Raw genomic sequence first — 23,519 nt, forward strand, 5'->3', positions numbered from 1 at the left:
AAAGAAAGAAAGAAAGACATTTAACTTTGTGGGATTCTTTTAAGTAATAGTATATTTAAATTACACATACCACAGTGAGAATTTACACCATACATACAACTGTGTGTGTGTGTGTGTTACTGAGGAGTGAAACCAGTGATATCCTATATCTGAAATACGCCCCATGCCTTTTTATTGTTTTCTTTTTTGAAACAGGGTCTCACTAGGTTGATAAAGAGTCTTAATATATTGCTGAGGTGATCCTCAAATCTGTGATCCTCCAGTCTCAGCCTCCCAAGTACTGGGATTATAAGCATTCTACCATGCCCAGATGCATATAATTTTTTTTTTGTGTGTGTGGTACTGGGGTTCCTGGAAACCCTACTACCTCTGGGCTACACTCCCAGACCTATTTTTTTTTAATATTTTTTATTTGGAAACAAGGTCTCCTAAGCCAGAGAACCTGGCTACGAACCTGCGTGATCATCCTGTCTCTGCCTCCCAAGTGCGGGGATTACAAGCGTGCACCACCACACCTGGCATCATATAATTTTTTAAAAATACAACAACATACATTTCTTTTGAACTGTTCCAAATTAAGATGTTTTGGGTTTTCCCTCAGAAGTTAAAACTAAGCTCAGTCCCTTTTCCCCAGGCACAGCCTCAAGCTTTTGGCAGATCTGGACAAAATACCAACTACTTCTTGGAGTCTTCATCTAGTGATGCCAGTGGCCCCTGTTATCACAGGTAGAAGAGACAATTGGCCAGCTCCAAGTTGGGCTCCTTATGAATGCTCTGTGCCACCAGGAAGGTCAGCTTATGTGCATACTGACACGGTGCTGGGATACTGATTAAGCCCTGAGGAGGAAGAAGTAAAGATGAAAATTATGAAGATAAACTGTTCTTCCAAAGTGAATTTTTCTGAGTTGTAATATCTACTGATTACTGATTACATATATAATTGAATGTGTTTCTGGGTAAACAATAATTATACTCAACCAGCCAAGGGCAGCCTTTCTCTCTGAAGCTCCCTGAAGAGATGGGGTGGCAGCCACTCGGGCTTCTTGGTGCTGGGAGCTAGGAGACATAACGCTGAGACCTAATCCAGGTTTCCTAGGACCTCATGTTCCCAGGGGCTCAGAGCAAACCTTGGACTTTGAGAGTAGCTCTTGCCCTAAAGCACAGAAATAGTAGAGACACATGCCACAGGACTTTCCCATCAGGTATACCTGTCCTGACTTCAATTTCTTCATCTGTAACATGAAAATAACAAAATCCTGGTTTCCTGCCAGGCTTGCCTAAGATAATGCCTATCTTAGAGTCCTCTAGAAGCTATAAACATGGACCTCTCTTTGTAGTAGTTATTGCTATTTTGATTCTGAGACAAACTGTGGACAAAGCAGTCCTGCACGTATGCCATTGTGTGAAAAGTCCAAGAGGATGTTCTGGCTCGGGATCCACAGGTGAACGGAGGGGGAGCACTTCCCTGTGGGAATCCAGAGCATCATGTATACATCCGCAAGCAATTTTCACTCACCTGCCAATTGTAGTACAGGTGGCACAGTTTAAATGTTAGTCTCTGCATGTGGTCAGGCTTCAGGCCGTTGTCATCATAGATGACATTATAGTAGGTGGGACTAACAGTTCCCCGACAAGTGGTCTGGCTGATCAAGTAAAAGTCATACCTGAAGAGGATGTGGAACGAGTGTGTTTCCCAGTCAGACAGAGTAAGCTCAAACGTAAATGACGCACAATGAGTGTTTGTTGAAAACTGATTCCCCAGGAGCACTTACCACGCAGGACGCGTAGCTTCGGAATCCACGACAGTGCCCAGTGGGGGGTTCTGTACAGTACGGTTCATTTCGGTGAAGAACCGTGGCATGCACCTCTTCCTGACCACAATAACCGACAGTCTGCAGCTTAGAACCAGAGAGCCCCAAGTAAGAAGAGGACTTAAGCCATCCCATTCAGCTGTTTCGTTTGTTATGGTTGTAATTTGTGTGTGTGTGTGTGTGGTACTGGGGGTGAAACCCAGAGGCTTTCTACCTTCGGGCTATACTCCCAGACCCATTTTTATATTTTATTTGGAAACAGAGTCTCACTAAGTTGCTGAGAGCCTCACTAAGTAGCTGAGGCTGGCCTCAAACCTGTGCAATCCTCCTGTCTCAGCCTCCCAAGTACGGGGATTACAAGCGTGCGCCACCACGCCCGGCTCAATTATTGTTGTAATTCTGTGTATATGTTTTACATGGGGGATTAAACCCAGATTTTTCTACCTCCAGCCCTATTTTATTTTTCTATTTTGAAACAGGGTCTCACTAAGTAGCTGAGGCTGGCCGTGAACCTGCAATCCTCCTGTCTCAGCACCCCCCCCCCACTACTGGGATTATAAGCATGTGCCACCACTCCTGGCTTACTGTTGTAATTTTTAAATGAAAATTAATTAGAAAAACACTGCAAAACAAAGAAAATAAAAATCACCTGCCACCTCTCCTTCCCTGGAGAGACATACCATTTTTTAAATTAAATATTGCCTTCATTTGTTGCAAAAATGTACTATGCCAACTCATTTGCCTAGTTTATACCACTTACAGGAACAGAAGGACTTAATTAAGACAATAAACTTTATTTGCATTTTGAGGAAAGGTTTCCCAGAATTATCCATAGAGGCCACTTTTTTCCCCCCTTAGCAACAGCCCCTCGACCTTTACCTTCTCTCTTCCTCTCAAATTCATTACCAAGGGAGCAAAGGAAGAACCACTAGTTCTTCTTATGCCTCAGATCATCTGTTCTGAGTCCTACAAAACTAATGCCTGGGTGGGTGGGTAGATAAGACCCAAAATATATTCTGGCCAAATGCTGAATAGCCAAGTATTAAAAGACAGTGCTAAATCCAGTAATCCCCATTATGCAAAGAACCTCTGGGGTGCAAGGATCACAGAAAGTTTCACTTTAAGTATTTCAATTACTTAAAAGTCTTATTATGAAGATGTGCATGATGGTGCATGCCTGTAATCCTGGAACTTGGGAGGCTGAGACAGGAGGATTCAAGACCAGCCTTAGCAATTTAGCAGGACTCTCAGCAACCTAGTGAGACCCTATTTCTAAACCAAAAAATAAAAAGGGCTGGGTACTGTTTGGCTCAGAGGTAGAACACCCCTAAGTTCAATCCACAGTGCCGCCAAAAGAAATTATAAGTGTTTTATTTCTTTTTTTATCTTTTTTTTTTTTTTTTTTTTGCGGGTCTGGGATGGAACCCAGAGGCATTTGACCTCTGAGCTACACCCCCTGCCCAATTTTTGATACTTTATTTTGAAACAGGGTCTCACTGAGTTGCAAAAGGCCTCACTAAGTATCTGAGGCTGTTCACAAACCACGATCCTCCGGTCTCAAACTCCCGGATGCTAGGATTACAAGCGTGCACCACCACACCCAGCTTATAAGTGTTTTCGGTGGTACTGGGGGGTGGAACCCAGAGGCTTTCTACCTCCGGGCCATACTCCCAGTCCTTTTTTTAAAATATTTTACTTGGAAACAGGGTCTCGCTAAGTTGCTGAAAGCCATACTAAGTAGCTGAGGCTGGCTTCGAACCCGTGCGATCCTCCTGTCTCAGCCTCCCAAGCATGGGGATTACAAGCGTGCGCCACCACGCCCGGCTCCCAGCTTATAAGTGTTTTCAATATTAAAACTTTCTGATATTATATAGGGGGAAAAAAAGTAACTCCTTAGCACCATCAGCTGCAAAATTCACTCCTGCCTCACTTCATTACATTCTAATCAGTCATCGGAGATACTTTTACCTGAGGTCAGTGGGGAGAGGTATTTGCGCTGTAACAATCTGGTTTCAGCTGCAGGTGATATCGCCACCATGATATTAGGCCTTCCATCCCCTCTAGTAATAACGGGCTAAGGTCAAGATTTAGTCCCTTTGTGACTCATAGCTGCAAGGCTTTGGTTGATGGTGATGATGGTGTTCTTAAAAAAAGATGCTTTACAAATACTTTAAGATGCCAACTTGAGATGATCGTCCTCCCTCATTTTCCATTTCTAATATTTTCTTGAATTGCCACTTTATATAATCACTGAAGAAATTTTTGAACTGAAACACCAAACCTAGCAACGCAACAGAGCATGGTGCTTCATGTTCAAGATGGTCTAATTTCCACCTGCGGCCAAGTTTTCTCGGTACTTACATCCCTTTTGGTACCTCAACTGCACTTTAGTGCCTGTAATTCAGAGGCTTCATCCCTGTACGTTGATCTGGACCTTGAATTTTAAACCAAGGCTTGTTTTTTTCATGGCATATGAATATGTATGAAGTATCTTCACTTGCCAGCAACCCTGCAGGCTTCCTGCTAAGTTTGGGCCACCTGCACAGGATACCTGCCTTCTTCTAAGGGGCCCCCAAACCTTGCACCACCTGACTGTTTATGGTAGACCATGCTGACTACCCTCCAATCTAGTGAAAATGCATGATGTAGAAACGGAAACACATTTAACTGCATGAAAACCAAAAATTGTTTGCAAAACTTGTGTTGAATAGTTGCGACGGAATGTGTTATTACTGAAAGTGATGAACACAGAAAAGTAATTTAATACCTGGTGTTTGAACTGGATTCTGTTACACTGCTCAGAAGCTGTGGGACTTCATAGTCAATGACTGTTTTCAGCTGACCATCCCCTACACCATCACGATACACAATTATCCGTGCTGGCAAACTATGGTTGTGCTTGTACCATTTGTTGAGTGCTCCTACAGAATTAATGTTAATAAGAAAAGAATGATTTGTCCAATGATAACAAAAACCAACATCCCCACATATTTCAATGTTTAAGTAATTTTGCCAATTTCAGACCACAAAAATGACATTAATTCGAGTTGTATTTTGAATCATGGAAAACCGGATAACTATGGTCATTACTTCATATTTATTCGAGGAGTCACAAAGGTTTCTCTTGTATTAGAAACCTTTAATGAGAATAAATATGAAAACAAAAGACAATGTTTGGGCTATGCTTTTAAAACAGATCTTCACATTGACTCACCTAATTAAATTCTAATTCTCACTGACATAATTAATTCTGAGAATATTTCCACCTGCTTTACCTAGAAACTGCCTGAGAGTAGAAACCAGACAGTAATTCATATGCAAAAAGAACTTTAATAACAATTGCTAAAATAAATTTACCAGGTTTTGAAGCAATAGGAAAAGAATAGGATGCAATAATTTTATGTATATATTGCACAATTTTTTTTGTGGTACTGGGGGTGGAACCCAGAGACTTTTCTACCTCCAGAATATACTCCCAGACCTATTTTATACTTTATTTGGAAACAGGGTCTCACTAAGTTGCTGAGAGCCTCACTAAGTAGCTGAGGCTGGCTTCAAATCTGTGTGATCCTCCGGTCTCAGCCTCCCAAGCACTGGGATTACAAGCGTGCGCCACCACACCTGGCTAATCTGCACAATTTGTTTTAGAAGATGTTATTGTCTAGGAAATTCTTTTTAGTTTGATAGAAAAGACAATCATATCTAAGAATTTTTTTTGTTTGTTTGTTTTTAGCAGTACTTGGGATGGAACCCAAAGGCATCCTACCTTCAAGCTACATCCCCAGACTTATTTTTTATTCTTTATTTTGAAACAGGGTCTCAGTGAGTTGCAAATGGCTTCCCTAAGTAGCTGAGGCTGGCAGTGAACTGTGATCCTCCTGTCTCATCCTCCCAAATGCTGGCATTAAAAACATGCACCACCATGCCAGGCTTCTAAGAACATTATTAACATGAATCACCAAATTCACTCTTTTAGAAAAATTAATTTCAACATTCCCACAAAGTTTAAAGATTGGAAAATGGAGACCGAAAGAGAGACTTGCAACCCTAGATTTGCCTTTCCATTGCATCCCATGGTGGCGAGGCGCCTTTCCTCATCTGTCATTTCTCCCATCTTTTCCTGCCATGTTGCACTTTATTTGTGAGCATCCCCATCCCAGGGCCAAAGGCTCTTCTATGTCTAGACTTAACACCACCATCATAATCCTACTTTCTCCAGAGTAGGTTTCTTTTGGCCTACTTGCCAGTACGATCAACATTCACAAACCTCTTGACATTTTATTAAACACAGACAAATGTAAATGCTATATAATTTAACTGTTGTTAGCACACAGCCTTGGGGATCTCTGACTCCGTGACAGTTGACAAGTTTAGAGAGTTTGCATCCACCTATCTTGCCTGCTACAAGATGTGGACTTTGGGTCTAAGAAACAGTCTTTGGAGCCTACCCACATTGCTATATTTTTAGTACCTGTCATGAAGACTTTTAAGCAATCTGCAATGTCAGTGTTTGTTCTCTGGAGGATGCAGCGGGAAAACCACCTAAAACAGGTAAAAGACAAAAGTTCAAGTTCAAAATTTCTATATAAGTATGCCTTATATTAAGAAATAGTCACTACTAGTAAAATCAATATTCATAATCTTGCATAGGCAATGTGATCACAATTATAGTAAAAGTACCTCTCCCTAGAATAAATTTATTTTTAAGAAAAATTAAAGCATAGAGTTATCATACTAAATGGGGAAAAACTTCAAGAATTTCTCCTAAAAACAGGAACAAGACAAGGATATCCATTATCACCACTTCTCTTCAATATAGTATTTGAGACTCTAGCCAGAACAATAAGGCAAGGAAAAGAAATCAAAGGAGTACAAATAGGAAAGGAAGAATTCAAACTTTCACTATTTGGAGATGACATGATACTATATTTAGAAAACCCAATAAACTCAACCAAAAGGCTTATAGAATTGATCAGCAAATTCAGCAAAGTGTCTGGATACAAAATCAATCTTAAAAAATCAGAAGCTTTTCTGTACACCAACCATAAACCCACTGAAAAAGAAATTCAGAAAACACTTCCACTCAAGATCACCCACAAAAAAATAAAATACTTAGGAATAAACTTAACCAAGGAAGTAAAAGATCTCTACAAAGAAAATTATAAAACATTGAAAAAAGAAATCAAAGAAGATCTTAGAAGATGGAAAGATCTTCCATGCTCATGGATTGGCAGAATAAATATTATCAAAATGGCCATAGTTCCAAAAGTGATCTACAGATTCAACGCAATGTCCATTAAACTACCAAGATCATTCCTCACAGACATAGAAAAATCAGTCCTTAGATTTATTTGGAATAACAAAAAGCCCAGAATAGTCAAAGTAGTTCTCACCAACAAAAACCATGCAGGAGGAATCACAATACCTGACTTTAAACTATACTACAAAGCCATTGTAATAAAAACAGCATGGTACTGGCACAAAAACAGATACATAGACCAATGGAGCAGAATAGAAGACCCAGAAATGAGTCCACACACTTTCAGCCAATTGATTTTTGACAAAGGGGCCAAAAACATACACTGGAAAAAAGATAGCCTCTTCAACAAGTGGTGTTGGCAAAACTGGTTAACCATATGCAGAAAACTGGAAATTAATCCCACTTTATCACCCTGCACAAGAGTCAATTCAAGATGGATCAAAGACTTGGAAATAAGACCAGAGAGTTTAAGGCTACCTGAAGAGGGCATAGGTCCAATACTGCAACACATAGGCACAGATAAAAACTTTCTCAACAAGATCCCAAAGGCACAACAAACCAAAAGGCGAATCAATGCGTGGGATTGCATGAAATTGAAGAGCTTCTGTTCAGCAAAGGAAACTGTCAAGAACCTCAATCAAGAGCCACAAGAATGGGAGAAAATTTTTGCCACCTCCCCTCTGATAGAGGACTAATATCTAGAATATATAGAGAACTCAAGAAACTCAACACTAAAAAAAAAAAATCATCCAATCAAAAAATGGACAAGTGAACTAAATAGACACTTCATGAAAGAAGAAATTTAAATGGCCAATAAATGCATGAAAAAATGCTCAACATCATTGGCAATCAGAGAGATGCAAATCAAAACTACCCTAAGATTTCACCTAACTCCAACTAGAATGGCAATCATTCAAAACACAAACAATAACAAATGCTGGTGAGGATGTGGAGAAGAGGGAACTCTAAAACATTGTTGGTGGGATTGCAAATTAGTGCAACCACTTTTGCAAAGAGTATAGAGAATCCTCAGAAGAATGGGAACAAATCTACCATTTGATCCAGTAAAACCACTTCTGGGTATCTACCCAAAAGAAAGGAAACCAAACGAATGCATGTGTATCTATGTTCAAAGCTGCACAATTCACCATAGACAAACTATGGAACCAGCCAAGATGTCCATCAACAGATGAATGAATTACAAAACTGTGGGATATGTACACAATGGAATTTTACTCAGCCATAAAAAAAATACAATTGTGGTATTTTCAGGGAAATGGATGGATCTTGAGGACATTATGCTAAGTGAGATTAGTCAGTCACAAAAAGTAAGGAATCAGATGCTTTCCCTAATATGTGAAAGCTAGGGTGAATGGGGTCATAGGAGGAACTCCAGGTGAAAAAAGAGATCCTATAGAGGAACAATAAGACAACCTAACTGTGCGGATGGGAGGTGGGGAGAGGGAAACTCTTTAAAGCACATGATGTACTTATTCATATAGAAGTCAACCACTAAACCAAGCATGGGAGGGGGTAGGTGAGGGAGTGAGGTGGGGACTGGGTGGGTGCTGGCTATGTGATGTGTGCATTTATGCCTACACAAGTTTTCCCCCATTATAATGTATAAATACAATGCACCAATAAAAATTAATATGAAATAAAAAATAAAAATAAATAAATAAATAAGCATAGAGTTAACAGTAGGGTTCAAATCCTAATCCATACACTCACTAGCTGTATGGCTTTGCTATGTAAACCTAAACCTCATTTTCCTCATCTGTACCAAGGAAATTTACATGACAATATGGTACCTACTACCTCATAGAGTTGTGATGGAAATTAAATTAGACAATATAGCATAGTAATTGGCATCTGGTAAGCACTAACATAGATAAGTGTGTCATTATAAAAGAATGAATTAATTTAGCTAAAGATTCGCTTCTTAAATACTCAAAGATTTATCGAACATAAACTTTCATTTCTATTGGTGATCCTTTTGGACTTAACATCTTAATATGATTAACTTACATTTCAGAAGTTCTCTTGATAACAGCATTAATTAAAAGCATTTGGAAAATGAAGATCATGATTTAGTATGTGCCAATAATAGTAACACAATTAGAAATGCTACTAGAAAAGAATTTTGCTGTACTATTTTTTAAATAAATTTTTATTAGTGCATTGTAGTCGTGCATCTCAATGGGAAAAAATCTTGTGGAGATATAAATGCACACATCACCCAGTCAGCCCCTACCCAATCTCTAACCCCTTCCCTCTCCCTCCCTCCTACCCATGCTTGGCTTCCTGATTGACTTTGATGTGTTTAAGTACATCATGTGCTTTAAAGAGTTTCCCTTATCCTCCCTCTTATCCCCTCAGATATGTCACCTTCATTGTTTCTCAATAGGGTCCCTTCTTCATCTAGAGTTCCTTCTGTTACCCATTTCTCCCTAATATTTTGCACATTAAGAGAAGCGTCTCTTTTTTTGGTGACATTTCACTGTAAATGCCATAATTTTGTTCTCCCTTATGGCTGAGCAAAATTCCACTGTGTACATATCTCATAGTTTTGAAATCCAATCATTCATTGAAGGGCATCTTGGCTGATTCCACAGTTTGGCAATGATGAACTGTGCAGCTGTGAACATGGTTGTTCATGCATTAGTTTGGTATTTTGGTTTTCATTCTTTTTGGTAGATACCCAGAGGTAGTATTGCTGGACCATATGATAAGTTCATTTTCCTTCTTCTGAGGATCTTCTATACTGTTCTCCAAAGTGGTTGCACCAACTTGCAATCGCACCAACAATGTATCAGAGCTTCTATTTCTCCTCACTTATTCCCACTTACTGAAAACCTGAAAGCTAGAAGGTGAGTAACTTCGACAGGATGATCCACTCATAACCAAATATTTTTTTAAAATAGAGGTTACTTGGGTCTGGAAATCTGCTGAGAGATTGATTAGGTGAGGCAGCGACAGCTTCTATTGCTTCCTGGCCACACAGTTGAAGAAACCCGCTGGCCCTTTGCTATGAAGCAGGCCCCAATTCTAGGCCTGCCATGCAACAGGCTCCGGGCCCAGCCTCACCACATGTCACCGTGACCACAAAGCAAAAGCGTTAAGCAACCACACAAAAGAAAAAGAGAGGAAGCAAGGCATATCTTGCTAAAGAAAATCAAATCACAAAGAAAAACATTAAGAGAGGAATAAAGGAACAATGGATCTACAAAAGAGCCAGAAAACAATTAACAAAACTGCAACAGTAAATCCCTACCTACCCATAATTATTTTAAATGCGAACTAATTAAATTCTCCAAACAAAAGAAGAGAATAGAGACGGGAGTGGTGGCCCACACGTGTAATCTCAGTACTTGGGAGGCTGAGACAGGAGGATCCCAGGTTCGTGGCCAGCCTTAGCTACTTATTGAGGCCCTCTGTAACTTAGTTATTGAGACCCTGTTTCAAAATAAAGAATAAAAATCGGGCTGGGGGTATAGTTCAGAGGTAGAATGGCCTTGGGCTCAATCCCTAGTACCACAAAAAGAAAAAAAAAGGAAAAAAAAAACAGAATGGCTAAAGTGATGAGAGTAGAGATAGCAATACTTAACTTCAGACAAAATAAGCTTTTGCCAAAAAAAATCACAAGACACAAAGAAAGTCATTAGATACTGATGAAACAGTTCATTTACTCAGAGGATAAACCAGTTGTTAAGATATATGCACCCAACATCAGAATGTCTAAATATACAAAGCAAATATTAACAAATTGGAAGAGAGAAATAGACAGCAATGCAATAACAACAGGAGACCTCAATGCTTCCATCTTCATCAGTGGTGGGTCGTCCTGATAGAAAATCTGGAAAACTTTGGCCTTGAACTGAACTTTAGAAAAGGGATCTAACAGGCATATACAACATATTTAACAGTAGCAGAACACACATTCTTCTCAAGTGCACTGGAAACATGCTTTGGGACAAATCACAAGTTCTAACAAATGTAAAAAACTGAAATAACATCCAGCACCTTTTCTGATTCTTAATAGTATGAAATTAGAAATTAGTAATAAGAAGACAACTAGAAAATTTACAAATCTGTGGGAAATACCACACTCCAGAACAACTAATGTGTCAAAGAAGAAATGAAAAGGGAAATAAAAACATATCTTGACACAAACTAGGTATGGCAGTGCCTGCCTGTAATTCCAGTACTTTAGAGGCTGAGGCAGGAGGACTGCAAATAATCAAAGCCATCTTGAATAAAAGATCAAATATAAAGGTATCATACTTCTTGATTTCAAATTGTATTGTAAAGCCATAGTAATCAAAATAGTACATACTGGCATAATTATAGATACATGCAAGTCCTTCCTTTAACAACATTAATGAACTGACATATAAAATAGGGATTTCTTATGACCTGGAATGAGTTGTAGACATGCAAGCATGGTGTTATATTGCCTATTTCCAACAATTCAAAATAAATAACTGACCACAGACTTAATGGAGAGAATCTTAAGCCAGAAAGAAAATGCTTTGCAAGCAACAGCTACTGCTTCAAAATATATTTTTTACTTGCAAATTTTGAAATCACTTTAAAAGCTCTGATTTAATGAGAATTCTGAGCTACCATTTAAGGCATTTTTTCTAATTTTGCCTATATATATTATGGTACTGGAGGTGGAACCCAGGGAATTTTCTACCTCTAGGCTATACTCCCAGGCCTATTTTTTATAATTTATTTGGAAACAGGGTCTCACTAAGTTGCTGAGAACCTCACTAAGTAGCTGAGGCTGGCTTCGAACCTGTGCAATCCTCCTGTCTCGGCCTCCCAATGTGTGCTGGGATTACAAGTGTGCACCACCACATCTGGCTTAATTTTGCCTATATTTTTAATAGCTATGTGAACAACTACCACATCAAGTGTCTGCAAGTGTTACCAATAACAATAGCAAGAATGTTTTGAGCTTTTACTCTGGTGGCAGTGTTCTAAGCACTTTATCTTACATAAGTGCCTTATGAAGTTGGCACTATTATTATCTCTATTTTATTTTATTAATTTATTTATTTTTGTGGGTCTGGGGATGAACCCAGAGGCATTTGACCTCCGAGCTACACGCCCTGCCCAATTTTTTATTCTTTATTTTGAAACAGAGTCTCACTGAGTTGCGGAGGACCTCACTAAGTAGCTGAGGCTGTCCACGAACCGCGATCTTCCGGCCTCAGCCTCCCAAATGCTGGGATTACAAGCGTGCGCCACCACGCCCAGCTCTATTTTATTATTATTATTCATACTTGTAGTTACTGAGACACACAACCACATTAAGTAACTATACCTGAGTCACAGAATAAGTAGCAGACCAGGATAAAACTCCAAGCAATCTGATTTCAAGGGTTCAAATACTTGACAGAGCATATGTAAAGAACCTAGTGTATCACCTGGTCAGGTGTAGACACTTAGAAAATAAACATATGCACAAGACTTTCTGCACATCCATAATTTAGGGAATGTGACTAGATTGCAAGCCATAGCTTGCCCTAATGAATGTATAAAATATTTAATGAGGCTACATATTTCCTCAATATCATCAACCACATTTTTATATGAAAGTATAATTTATGACCATAAGTGTTGGGTTTTATGAGTGAATAATAATACAAAGTGTTGCCAATATGTCCTTTCATTAAACTACAATTAGCATTCTAACTAAAGACTATGTCAGGGTAGTTTTAAAAGTACCTGGTGATTCTGAGGTTAATGCTGGCCACAAATCCCACCACCAGCACTTCCTTGCTGAGGGCATCTTTACAGACATCAATGCCGACCACCATTAGGGACTTCAGCTGTAAAATTAAATATGTCATGCCTTAGTGAAATGAAGTATTTCCCTGACAATGATTAACACAACATTAAAATATTGTTTCTAGTTATTATATGATTTTTTTTTTTTTGTGGTACTGGGGTTCCTGGAAACCCTTCTACCTCCAGGCTACACTCCCAGACCTATTTTTTATATTTTTTTTTAATGTGGAAACAGGGTCTCTTAAGCCAGTGAGGAGTCAGAGCAATCCTCCTGTCTCCGCCTCCCAAGAGCGGGGATTACAAGCGTGTGCCACCACGCCGGCTAGTATATGATTTAAACTAAGCTATGTGTCAAGGAGATTGAGATCCAGATGATGTAAGTTTTTAAACCAGAAACCAGAGAATTAAAGATGGAGGGAAGAAAATAATATGTACTCTGCTTAATGGCCTCACTACAGAATACCAATGCCAATCTCAGTATCTTGTATGGGGAAGGGGGAAATGCAGAGGGGGCCAGGGAAGCTCACCAAGTGCTTTGTGCATGTATGTCACTATCACTAAGAACTGCATTATGATGTGAGATCACAATGCACCAATAAAATTATATTGAAAGAGGAGAGACTGGAAGCTAGGAGAGAGACAGACAGACGTACTCTAGTTCAAAACAGCCATCATCCTCTGGGGTTGGGAGTAAGGATATCTGTAGCTAAAGAGATTTTAGGAAAGTGGGTACTTGATTTATCCCTTGACTCAGGTCTGAAGGAATCTGAAGAGGAATTCTACTTGTCCTCCTTAGCCTTCAAGTAATCCTCACTTGGCTCTGCAGCTGGGAAGACCACGTTTGCCCTGGTTATTGGAAGTGGAAGGGAATGAGTCACAAGCTCCATTTCCCATTCTCTTCACTTCTCAAATGATGGCTACACTTCAGGACACAGAAAAGAACTGTTCAGCTCCCAATGCAGTTAGGAGGTTCAGGCCACAGTCTATGCCATTGCACCAAGCTCTGGGGAGACCTCGCCCTGGGTGCAAGACTGCTCGGTGGTGAGAGCAGGTGGCGCCGGTCATGGAGCAAATACAACAGCTGGGAGGATCCCAAGCCTGTGCAAACTAGATCCTCTTTCATGAAATTGTGTGTGTGTGTGTGTGTGTGTGTGTGTGTGTGTGTGTGTTTAAGAGAGATAGAGACAGCAGAGATACACACACACACACACACACACACACACACACACACATACACACTGGGGATTGAATCCAGGAGCATTCTACCTATGAGCTACACCCACAGCTCTATTTTTGTTTGTTTGTTTGTTTGTTTCACTAAGTTGCAGAGGGCCTCACCAAGTCGTTGAGGCTGTCCTGGAAGCTGTACTCCCCCTGTATCAGCCTCCCAATTACTAGGATTACAGGTGTGCGCCACCACGTCCTGGTATAAGAAATTCTAAGTTAGTAGCTTAAACTCAAGCTCCTTGAGGAGAGGGCTGAGCCCCTTCTTGTGGGATATCTCTGCAGAGCTTTGTGCAATGCCAGAGCCCGGGATGAGGCTCAACAAGCCAGCCAAATAGTCTGACTCTACAGGTTTTGCACTGACATTGTATGCGCAATTGGAAATACTCTAGAAAGGATTTAAAGTAAACGGGAGGATGCATGGAAGTCATATGCAAACACGACATCATAAAGAACCTGAGCATCTTAAGCAGGGCAGGTCTTGCTGTCCGGGGGTTCCTGAAACCAACCTCCCAAAGATACCAAAGGACAGCTATGACTCTGGAATCATGTGATTCTATTTCCCACTTTGATTTAAAACTGATGATTAAGCCGGACGTGTAATCCCCACACTTGGGAGGCGGAGACAGGGGGATGGCACTGGTTCGGAGCCAGCCTCGCTGGCTTAAGAGACCCTGTTTCCAAATAAAAAATATAAAATAAGTCTGGGAGTGTAGCCCGGAGGTAGAAGGGCTTCCAGGAACCCCAGTACTGCAAAAACAAACAAACAAACAAACAACTGATGATTAAAAGTAAAAGCACAACCGAGTCCTCACAGGTATCTCCACAGCCCACAGCTCGCCCCCGAGTTTGCAGCTCATCTGCATGGCGATCTTGGTGGCAACACTCATCATCATGCCTTGTTTGTTCAAGGTCCGAGTAAGCACGCACTGGCTGGGGACTGGGCAGTCGGAGCTCAAGTATTTTTTAATGGAATCATAATAGTTCTTCTGATTAGAAGGCAAAATGCACATCACCTAAAAACAAACAATAGCAGAATATAAAATCAGTTTACTTATGTTGGCAGATAGCTTTTTGAAAAAATAAATACATAGGTTCTACAAACAACCTTTGCCTCTAAACTTTCCAAAAGCAAGCTCTCTTAAATTGTCTTTAAACCACTAACGGCAGCCAGGCATGGTGGCACACGCTTATAATCCCCGCGCTTGGGAAGCTGAGGCAGGAGGATCGCACAGGTTCGAAGCCAGCCTCAGCTACTTAGTGAGGCTCTCAGCAACTTAGTGAGACCCTGTTTCCAAATAAAATATAAAATAGGTCTGGGAGTATAGCCTGGAGGTAGAAAAGCCTCTGGGTTCCATCCCCAGTACCACAAAAATAAAATAAAATAAATCACTAACGGCTTCAACATTGCCTCTTCAAATAGCCTTTCAGCAGCCATTTGCTTTGCAAAGCTGTACACCAATTCTGCACATTTCCCTAGGCTCTCCTTCCTCTTCCTTTCTCTCCTGACTTGATTCTGTTAGTTTCCCCCCAATTACCTTCTCACTATCTCTTTTTTCTACCATTGGTTAATCAACTCTCTTGTTCTATAAGAGAGTGACCTCGTTTATAGGATATATACAAATATTCAAAAATAATAGGCATCAAGCCAGGCATAGTGGTGCACTCCTGGAATCTCAGTTCTTAGGAGGTTGAGACAGGAAGATCACAGTTTCGAGGCTAGCTTCATCAAGATAGCAAGACCCTCAGCAACTTAGCAAGACCTTATTTTGAAAACAAAAAAGGGCAGCTTGGAAGAAGAATGTTCCTAGGTTCAATCCCCAGTACCTCCATGCCCCACTGCCCTGAATAAACAAAACAAAACTAAGCCTTCAGGGAAAAAAAAAAAAAAACAGATAAAAGGTGATAAAAAAAATATATATGGCGACCAAACATGGTGTCACATGCATGTAGTCCTAGCATTCAGGAGGCTGAGACCGGAGGATCCTGGTTTGCGGATAGCCTCAGCTACTTAATGAGGCCCTTTGCAACTCAGTGAGACCCTGTTTCAAAATAAAGAATTAAAAAATAGGGCTCAGCTTGTAGCTCAGAGGTAGAATGCCCCTGGGTTCCATCCCCAGTACCACAAAAAAAAAAAAACCACAAATAAATAAATATAACAAAATGTCAATAAACAGGGATTCTGGGAAAGTACAAAAAGGTTTTGTACTATTCTTACGACTTTTCTGTAAATTTGATTTTACTGAAGAAACAAATGTTCTTTGGGTAAGAATTTTTGTGTGTGTGACTATAAGAAAGACAAGAACTGGGTACACCAGTTTGCATGAGATATGAACAGGAATGGCTGGGGCTCGGGGGAGGGAGGAGGGAGGTGCGAGGAAGAAATGGATGAGCAAGAAAAGCACTGCAGTGTGGGGCAGGCAGAGGTCTGGCTCACAGGAGGATCTCCAGGCACTAGGGTGAACTGAAAGATGTCAATTTTAACCAGCCCGGGATGCTGGAGTGTGACATCATCATGTCTTGACTCTAAGCAGTCTACAATTAGCTCTACACGTGTGCACACTGGCATGCACACATATGTGCACAACTCTGGGAAATGAGGCAACTCTGGCCATTCCACGGGATGGTGTAGGGTAGTGCGGTGCAGGAGGAAATGGTGCTCAGAGTTACATGGGGTCAGCAGCAACTAAGAAAGACCTACAGCCCTCAAGAATCCTCCGAAATACTGGGGAGAATACTGCGAACCCTGGCCTTTATGAAATGAGGTGAGAGTCTGTTTCTCTTAAATCTTATGTAAAAATAATGACCTCCAGCAAGTTGGAAAACATGCGGACATCCAAGAGGCAGGAACAGAGGTAACGACGCCTATTTAAAAACTGTTAGAAGTAGGAAAATGAAATATTGGTGAAAATGGCAAGATGGATACTCTCTTGGGTATTTTGGGGGAATGCATGGCAGTGTGCAAACAAACCATGGGAGAGAGTGTTCAGATTCCTTCACACTAAAGATAGAAAGGAAAAGAAAAATGATACATCAAGCCAATGTGGTAGCGCACACTGTAACTGCAGTACTTGGCATGCTAAGCCAGGAGGAACACAGGTGCAAGGACAGCCTCAAGAGTTCAGTGAGACTCTCAGCAACCTAGCAAGACTGTAATTCAAAATAAACACTAAAAAATATAGGTCTGGGGGCATAGCTTGAAGGCACAATGCCCCTGAGCTCAGTCCCCAGTCAATGCCAAAAGTAATAATTATACCTGAAGTAGCATAAAGTATCCTATACTTACCAACTGAACATCAGGGTGAAGATGTTGCTGGATAGCTCTAAGGAATGCAGCTGGATTTTCTTGTACTTTTATGCTACATAAAAAGATTAATTAATCTTCATTCTGGCACTTAATCATATAGTTCTAGAAATAACACAAATGGTCAGGCATGGGAGTGCACACTTGTAATCCCAGTACTTGGGAGTCTGAGATATGAGGATAGCCTCAGGTTCGAGGATAGCCTCAGCAAGTAGTGAGACTCTCATTATCCTAGTGACACCCTATTTCAAAATAAAAATAAAAATAAAATAGGGCTGAGTTGTAGCTTTGAGGTAGAATGGCTCTGGGTTCAATCCCCTGTACTACAAAGAAAGAAAAGGAGGGGGAACAAATTGATTTTCATAACAGGTGTAATTTTAGAAAAAATTAATTTAATTAATTAATTTTTTTGGTGGTATTGGGGATGGAACCCTTCTCGACTACACTCCCAGACCTACTTTATATTTTATTTGGAAATAGGGTCTCTTAAGCCAGTCTCTTAAGCGGCTGGCTTTGAACCTGCGCGATCCTCCTGTCTCTGCCTCCCAAGTGTGGGGATTACAAGCGTGCACCACCACCCCTGGGAAAATTAATTTAATTTAAAAAAAACTAAAGAAGCCTTGCATGGTAGCATATACTTGTAATTCCAGCATTCTGGAGGCTGAGACTGGAGGATCATGGTTCGTGGACAGCCTCAGCTACTTAGTGAGGCCCTCTGCAACTTAGTGAGACTCTGTTTCAAAATAAAGAATAAAAAATAGGGTAAGGGGTGTAACTCAGAGGTCAAATACCCCTGGGTTCCACCCTCAGATCCACCAAAAAAATTTTTTAATTAAAAAATTAAAGAAAAATGAAAACTTTTAAATCTAAAATTGTTTTTTTATAAGATTTGCCAAAAATTAATAATCCTTTATTTTTTGGTGGTACTGGGGGTGGAACCCAGGGACTTTTCTACCTCTGGGCCATACTTCCAGACCTATTTTATACTTTATTTGGAAACAGGGTTTCACAAAATTGCTGAGAACCTTACTAAGTAGCTGAGGCTGGCTTTGAAACTGTGTGATCCTCCTGTCTCAGGCTCCCAAGCACTGGGATTAGAGGCATGTGCCACCATGCCCCTTTAAGAATTGTACTTTTATTTCCCATGATCCAGAGCTAACTAGCTTTTTAATACCTGTACAATTTGTTTCATATAGTTATGTTACCAACAAGTTAAATGAAAATTCATTTTTATAATCAAATATATATTTAAAAAACAATCCATTTTACTAGCATAAAAATCTGTCGGTGGAAAATAATCTCAGCTGTACAGAATTCCTTCAATTAAAATTTCTATTGTTCAAAGTGGGGTTAAGTGGGACATGATGGCATATGCCTGCAATCCCAGTACTTCAGAGGCTGACACAGGAGCATCACATTCTGAGGAGAGCCTCAGAAAATTAGTGAGATCTCCAGCAACTTAGCAAGACCCTGTTTCAAAATAAAAAATAGGGATAGGTGTGTGGCTTGAAGGTAGACCACCTTTGAGTTCAATTCCTACTCTACCTGCACACACAAGAAAAAGGGCTTAAAAGTGAACTTTTAAAATTAGTACAAGGGAGCGGAGCATGGTGGCACACACTTGTAATTCTAGCATTCAGGAGGCTGAGATTAGAGGATCACGGTTTGCGGACTGCCACAGCTACTTAGGCCCTTTGCAACTCAGTGAGACCCTGTTTCAAAATAAAGAATAAAAAATAGAGCAGAGGGTGTAGCTCGGAAGTCAAATGTCCCTGGGTTCCATCCCCAGACCCGCAAAAAAATAAATAAAATCAGCACAAGGACATAATATCAAGTGTACTAAAAAGAGTTCAAGTTAAAATAGTATTAAGATTTTTCTAATACTGTATCTCTATGAGAATTTTAAAATTAAAGTTGCATCTCAAAGGTAGAATGCCCCTGGGTTCAATCCCCAGTACAAAAAATAAAATAAAAAATAAAAGTTTCAGGAATCAGGTTAATGAAACCAAGATGTGCAACTAATCTGTAAGACTCTGGAGTGTGCCCGGGGAGGGTGTTTGTTGGTTTCCCTGGTGGCAGCTTGCACTATCTAGCTTAATCAATCCATCAGTCAGCAAGTACTTATCAATTATGTAACAGTTTGTTATGGGGACAGAGGACACAGAAAGAACTCCCCACACAGCCATTTGTAAATCTAGTTAATGAGGAATCAGCTTCTTTTATGTGTATATGATTGGATTATTCCAATGCCTAGTAGTAGTCTTTTAAAACTTGCCCAGCAGGTGGCAGAATCACTTACCCCTAACTACTGATTCTCAAAGCTGTGTAAAGGGCCACAATCAACCATTTCAACAACTAAATGGCTCACTTTTCCAATTCAAACTGCTGTATGGCAACTCTTTGCTGCCCATTCCTGCTACAGACATCAGGCAATGTTTTAGGTGAGGGAAGTTATGCATGTAAATTTAACAGGTAAATGGATACTTTATAGGAAGAAAAAAGAACAGAATAAAATAGGGACTTTGAAATAAAACAGGCTAAAGACAGTGAGCATGGCTTGCTGAGTTTCTGGGAGGAGCCAGTGATGCCAGCCCGGGGTCTGCAGACTGTAGCTTCTTTCATAATCCTTTCCTGCTCTTGGGTTTGGAAAAACTAGATCAGGGGAAACTTGAGCCAGGCGATTTGTTAACAGATTTGATAAGAGGAGAATTCTAAACTATGGGTAAAATGAGACTTTGGGAATAGCTATGGTTTTCAACAATATCAGTACTGCTGATGTAATTAGTAATTATGTATTTAAAGAATAACTTCACCGGGCATGGTGACCCACGCTTGTAATCCCAGCATTTAGGAGCCTGAGACCAGACCAGAGGATTGTGGTTCGCGGACAGCCTCAGCTACTTAGTGAGGCCCTCCACAACTCACTGAGACCCTGTTTCAAAATAAAGAATACAATATAGGGCAGGGGGTGTAGCTCAGAGGTCGAATGCCCCTGGGTTCCATCCCCAGACCCCCCCTAACAAAAAAAGAGTAACTTCCCACACTTCCAATTAGGCTATTTGTACCTCCAATAAAACAAAGAGAAAAAAAGTATGCTTTCTAAACCTAACAGTTTCAATAAAATAAGGTACAACCTTTTCATTTTTATGAAAATGGCTTTTCATTTTTAAACTTAGAGCAGGAGTTTATGTTTGTATCCCTTATTAAATTAAAGCAATTTCTATATCTATCTCATCCCCAGCAATGGTTTAGTGTCTAGCATGTAGTTGCTTACATAATGAATGTTCAAAGAATAAATGAATGAACTTGGTTTCATTAGAACATTGTTATAAATAGTCTTGGTATAGTAACAATCAGAAATGCTTATTTTCAGTCTATCTCTACATTACATTTTAAGGCATAAAATCTATCAAGTACGTCAAGAAGTGCATCTTTTATTTTTTAATATCCTGTTTGCTGTTAAGTTTTATAAGTAATATGGCAAAAGGAAAAAACTTGAGGTCATATGTAGAATTATTAAGGATTTATACTCCAATTAGTACAAAAAAGATTCATGGCTTTTCATTTTTAAACTTAGAGCAGGAGTTTATGTTTGTATCCCTTATTAAATTAAAGCAATTTCTATATCTATCTCATCCCCAGCAATGGTTTAGTGTCTAGCATGTAGTTGCTTACATAATGAATGTTCAAAGAATAAATGAATGAACTTGGTTTCATTAGAACATTGTTATAAATAGTCTTGGTATAGTAACAATCAGAAATGCTTATTTTCAATCTATCTCTACATTACATTTTAAGGCATAAAATCTATCAAGTACGTCAAGAAGTGCATCTTTTATTTTTTAATATCCTGTTTGCTGTTAAGTTTTATAAGTAATATGGCAAAAGGAAAAAACTTGAGGTCATATGTAGAATTATTAAGGATTTATACTCCAATTAGTACAAAAAAGATTCTGAGGTCATGGGATTTGCTTAAGAAAGAACTTTAAAAACAAAGCGTGGTGGCGCACGCTTGTAATTCCTGGGCTTGGGAGGTGGAGACAGGATGATCGTGCAGGTTTGAAGCCAGCCGCGCTGGCTTAAGAGACACTGTTTCCAAAAATAAAAAAGTATAAAATAGGTCTGGGAGTGTATCCTGGGAGTAGAAGGGCTTCCAGGAACCCCAGTACCACCAAAAAAAAACCACCCAAATAAACAAAAAACCCCAAAGTTTTACACTGATCCACCTAAAATGTATTTTAGCTTTATTAAAAAATATATAATCATTGCAGACTCTATCAACTTATGGCTATTTTCTTGCACTTTATATTAGGAAACATTACTGAGATGAAACTTTCATAGATATGTCAGCCATTATTTCCTTACCTCCTTACCAAATAAACTCAATATATAAAAATAACTCAGTGTATCCTCACATTTTAGGGTAGCTCACATTAAATCCAATGGGACTTCCAACTCTTCTCAAGCAGTTCAAGAAATTCTCAATCACATTCTCGGCTCGGTTGCTACATAAAATTAACCATTTATCCAAAGACTGAGCACTTAAAATCTTGCAATTTCGCATATCCTTGGACCAATCAGCAGCAGACACAGGTTGACACTAAGAAAATAATAACCATAAAAGGTAAAAAATGAGCATAGTTTTTCATAGAGCAATCATATAACAGCATGCAGATGGTCAATATTTGTCACAATGGAAACTATTTAAGACATTTGCTATTCACAGTCTCATAACACAGGTTCGTCCTACACAACTGAACATAGTATGTGTGCTTCTTAGGAGTAGGGGCTCCTAGGACTCATCCCAGGTAGGACTGTTGAGTAAGACCTCATGGATCTCTGCTGTGCACAGTGAATGGATCTGATCCAAAGATCTCTGAGGTTCCCTTCCAGCACTAAGATTATAACCTTTATAATGAATGGCTTGGGCAAGCAGACTGCCCAGTTTGGTCTCACTTTAGAATTTCTATTATCTCAAAGAGAAAATGATGACTATCGATATATACTCTAGGCCATCATCCTAACACTGACAAGTCCTACAGGGAAGTTAAGACTGTTATGCTAGTAGTCACATCGAAGCACAAGGATGAGGCTGATAATGTTTTAAAAAGCAACACGATCCCCTGGCTTTACAGACACAAAAGCTGTGGTTGAGAGAAGCTACAGGGTCAGCTAGAAACGGTGGCAGGCTGAGGCTGCTCCTGTCCTGCGCTCACTTCCAGCCATCGGGCATCTTTACGATGCCTTGCCACTGGGTGTTCTGGCTGGGACTTGGCTCCAACGGGTAATCTTAACAAGGGAAGGGCCCTCCATAAGTAGTTGTGTCTGGAGCCAGTGTCTATTTTTGTCCATTACACACAGCATGGAGTGAGCCACAGTCTTCCTGCCCACAGCATTGCCTGCTGAAACCCAGAAAAATGTGCCTATAACCCTCAGTTTAATCAATGCCTGAAACCTAATTTCGGGAAATAATCAGTTCCTAAGACCTAATTTCAAAATTATTTGGCCAAGTGTTGGGAGTATGACTAGATGGTAGAACACGTGCCTAACATGTACTAGACCCTAAGTTCATTCCCTAGTACTATAAAAACAAACAAGTGACCTAGAATTTAATGATAAAGTAACCTCTAGCTAATCATGACCTCTTAGAGGACAGGTTTTTCCATTGTAATACCCTTTCTCCAAAGGGGACCTATTTCCACACTTGTTTTACATGTGGATTTGAAACTGCACTTCTCTTACTGACCCCTGACCAGATCCTAGTGGAGTACATTCAGTACTTAAAAGTGTTATAAGTGTTTAAAATTAAGCCGGGCGTGGTGGCACAAGCTTGTAATCCCCGCGTGTGGGAGACTGAGACAGGAGGATCGCGCAGGTTCGAAACCAGCCTCAGCTGGCTTAAAAGATCCTGTTTCCAAATAAAATATAAAATAGGTCTGGGAGTGTAGCCCAGAGGTAGAAGATCCCTAGGTTCCATCCCCAGTACCACAAAAAAAAAAAAAACATTAAATTAGCCCCTCCCAGTTTCTTTCAGTAATTTGGACAGATTATCCTAATGAAATGATGAAAACCACCCCATTTTGTCAACATGAAACACTCTTTCAGTTATATTAGTTTACAC

At 39.9% G+C, this 23,519-nt stretch overlaps 1 protein-coding gene across 1 annotated transcript in view; it reads right to left on the minus strand.

Annotated features, from left to right (window-relative positions):
• Window positions 1-720: 720 nt before the first annotated feature.
• The window catches only part of LOC308268302 (piwi-like protein 4), a gene marked incomplete at both ends in the record, with an annotated part of 119,366 nt that continues 96,567 nt past the window's right edge, over window positions 721-23,519 (minus strand). Inside the window, 9 exons of the mRNA XM_080703449.1 lie at window positions 721-837; window positions 1,517-1,664; window positions 1,773-1,898; window positions 4,579-4,732; window positions 6,283-6,353; window positions 12,808-12,911; window positions 14,910-15,110; window positions 17,381-17,453; window positions 21,814-21,998. Coding sequence (XP_080559575.1) covers window positions 721-837; window positions 1,517-1,664; window positions 1,773-1,898; window positions 4,579-4,732; window positions 6,283-6,353; window positions 12,808-12,911; window positions 14,910-15,110; window positions 17,381-17,453; window positions 21,814-21,998 — 1,179 coding nt within the window. The remainder of the gene's footprint in view (window positions 838-1,516; window positions 1,665-1,772; window positions 1,899-4,578; window positions 4,733-6,282; window positions 6,354-12,807; window positions 12,912-14,909; window positions 15,111-17,380; window positions 17,454-21,813; window positions 21,999-23,519) is intronic.

This window comes from Muscardinus avellanarius (assembly GCF_963383645.1).
Source record: "Muscardinus avellanarius genome assembly, chromosome: 1".
NCBI lineage: Eukaryota > Metazoa > Chordata > Mammalia > Rodentia > Gliridae > Muscardinus > Muscardinus avellanarius.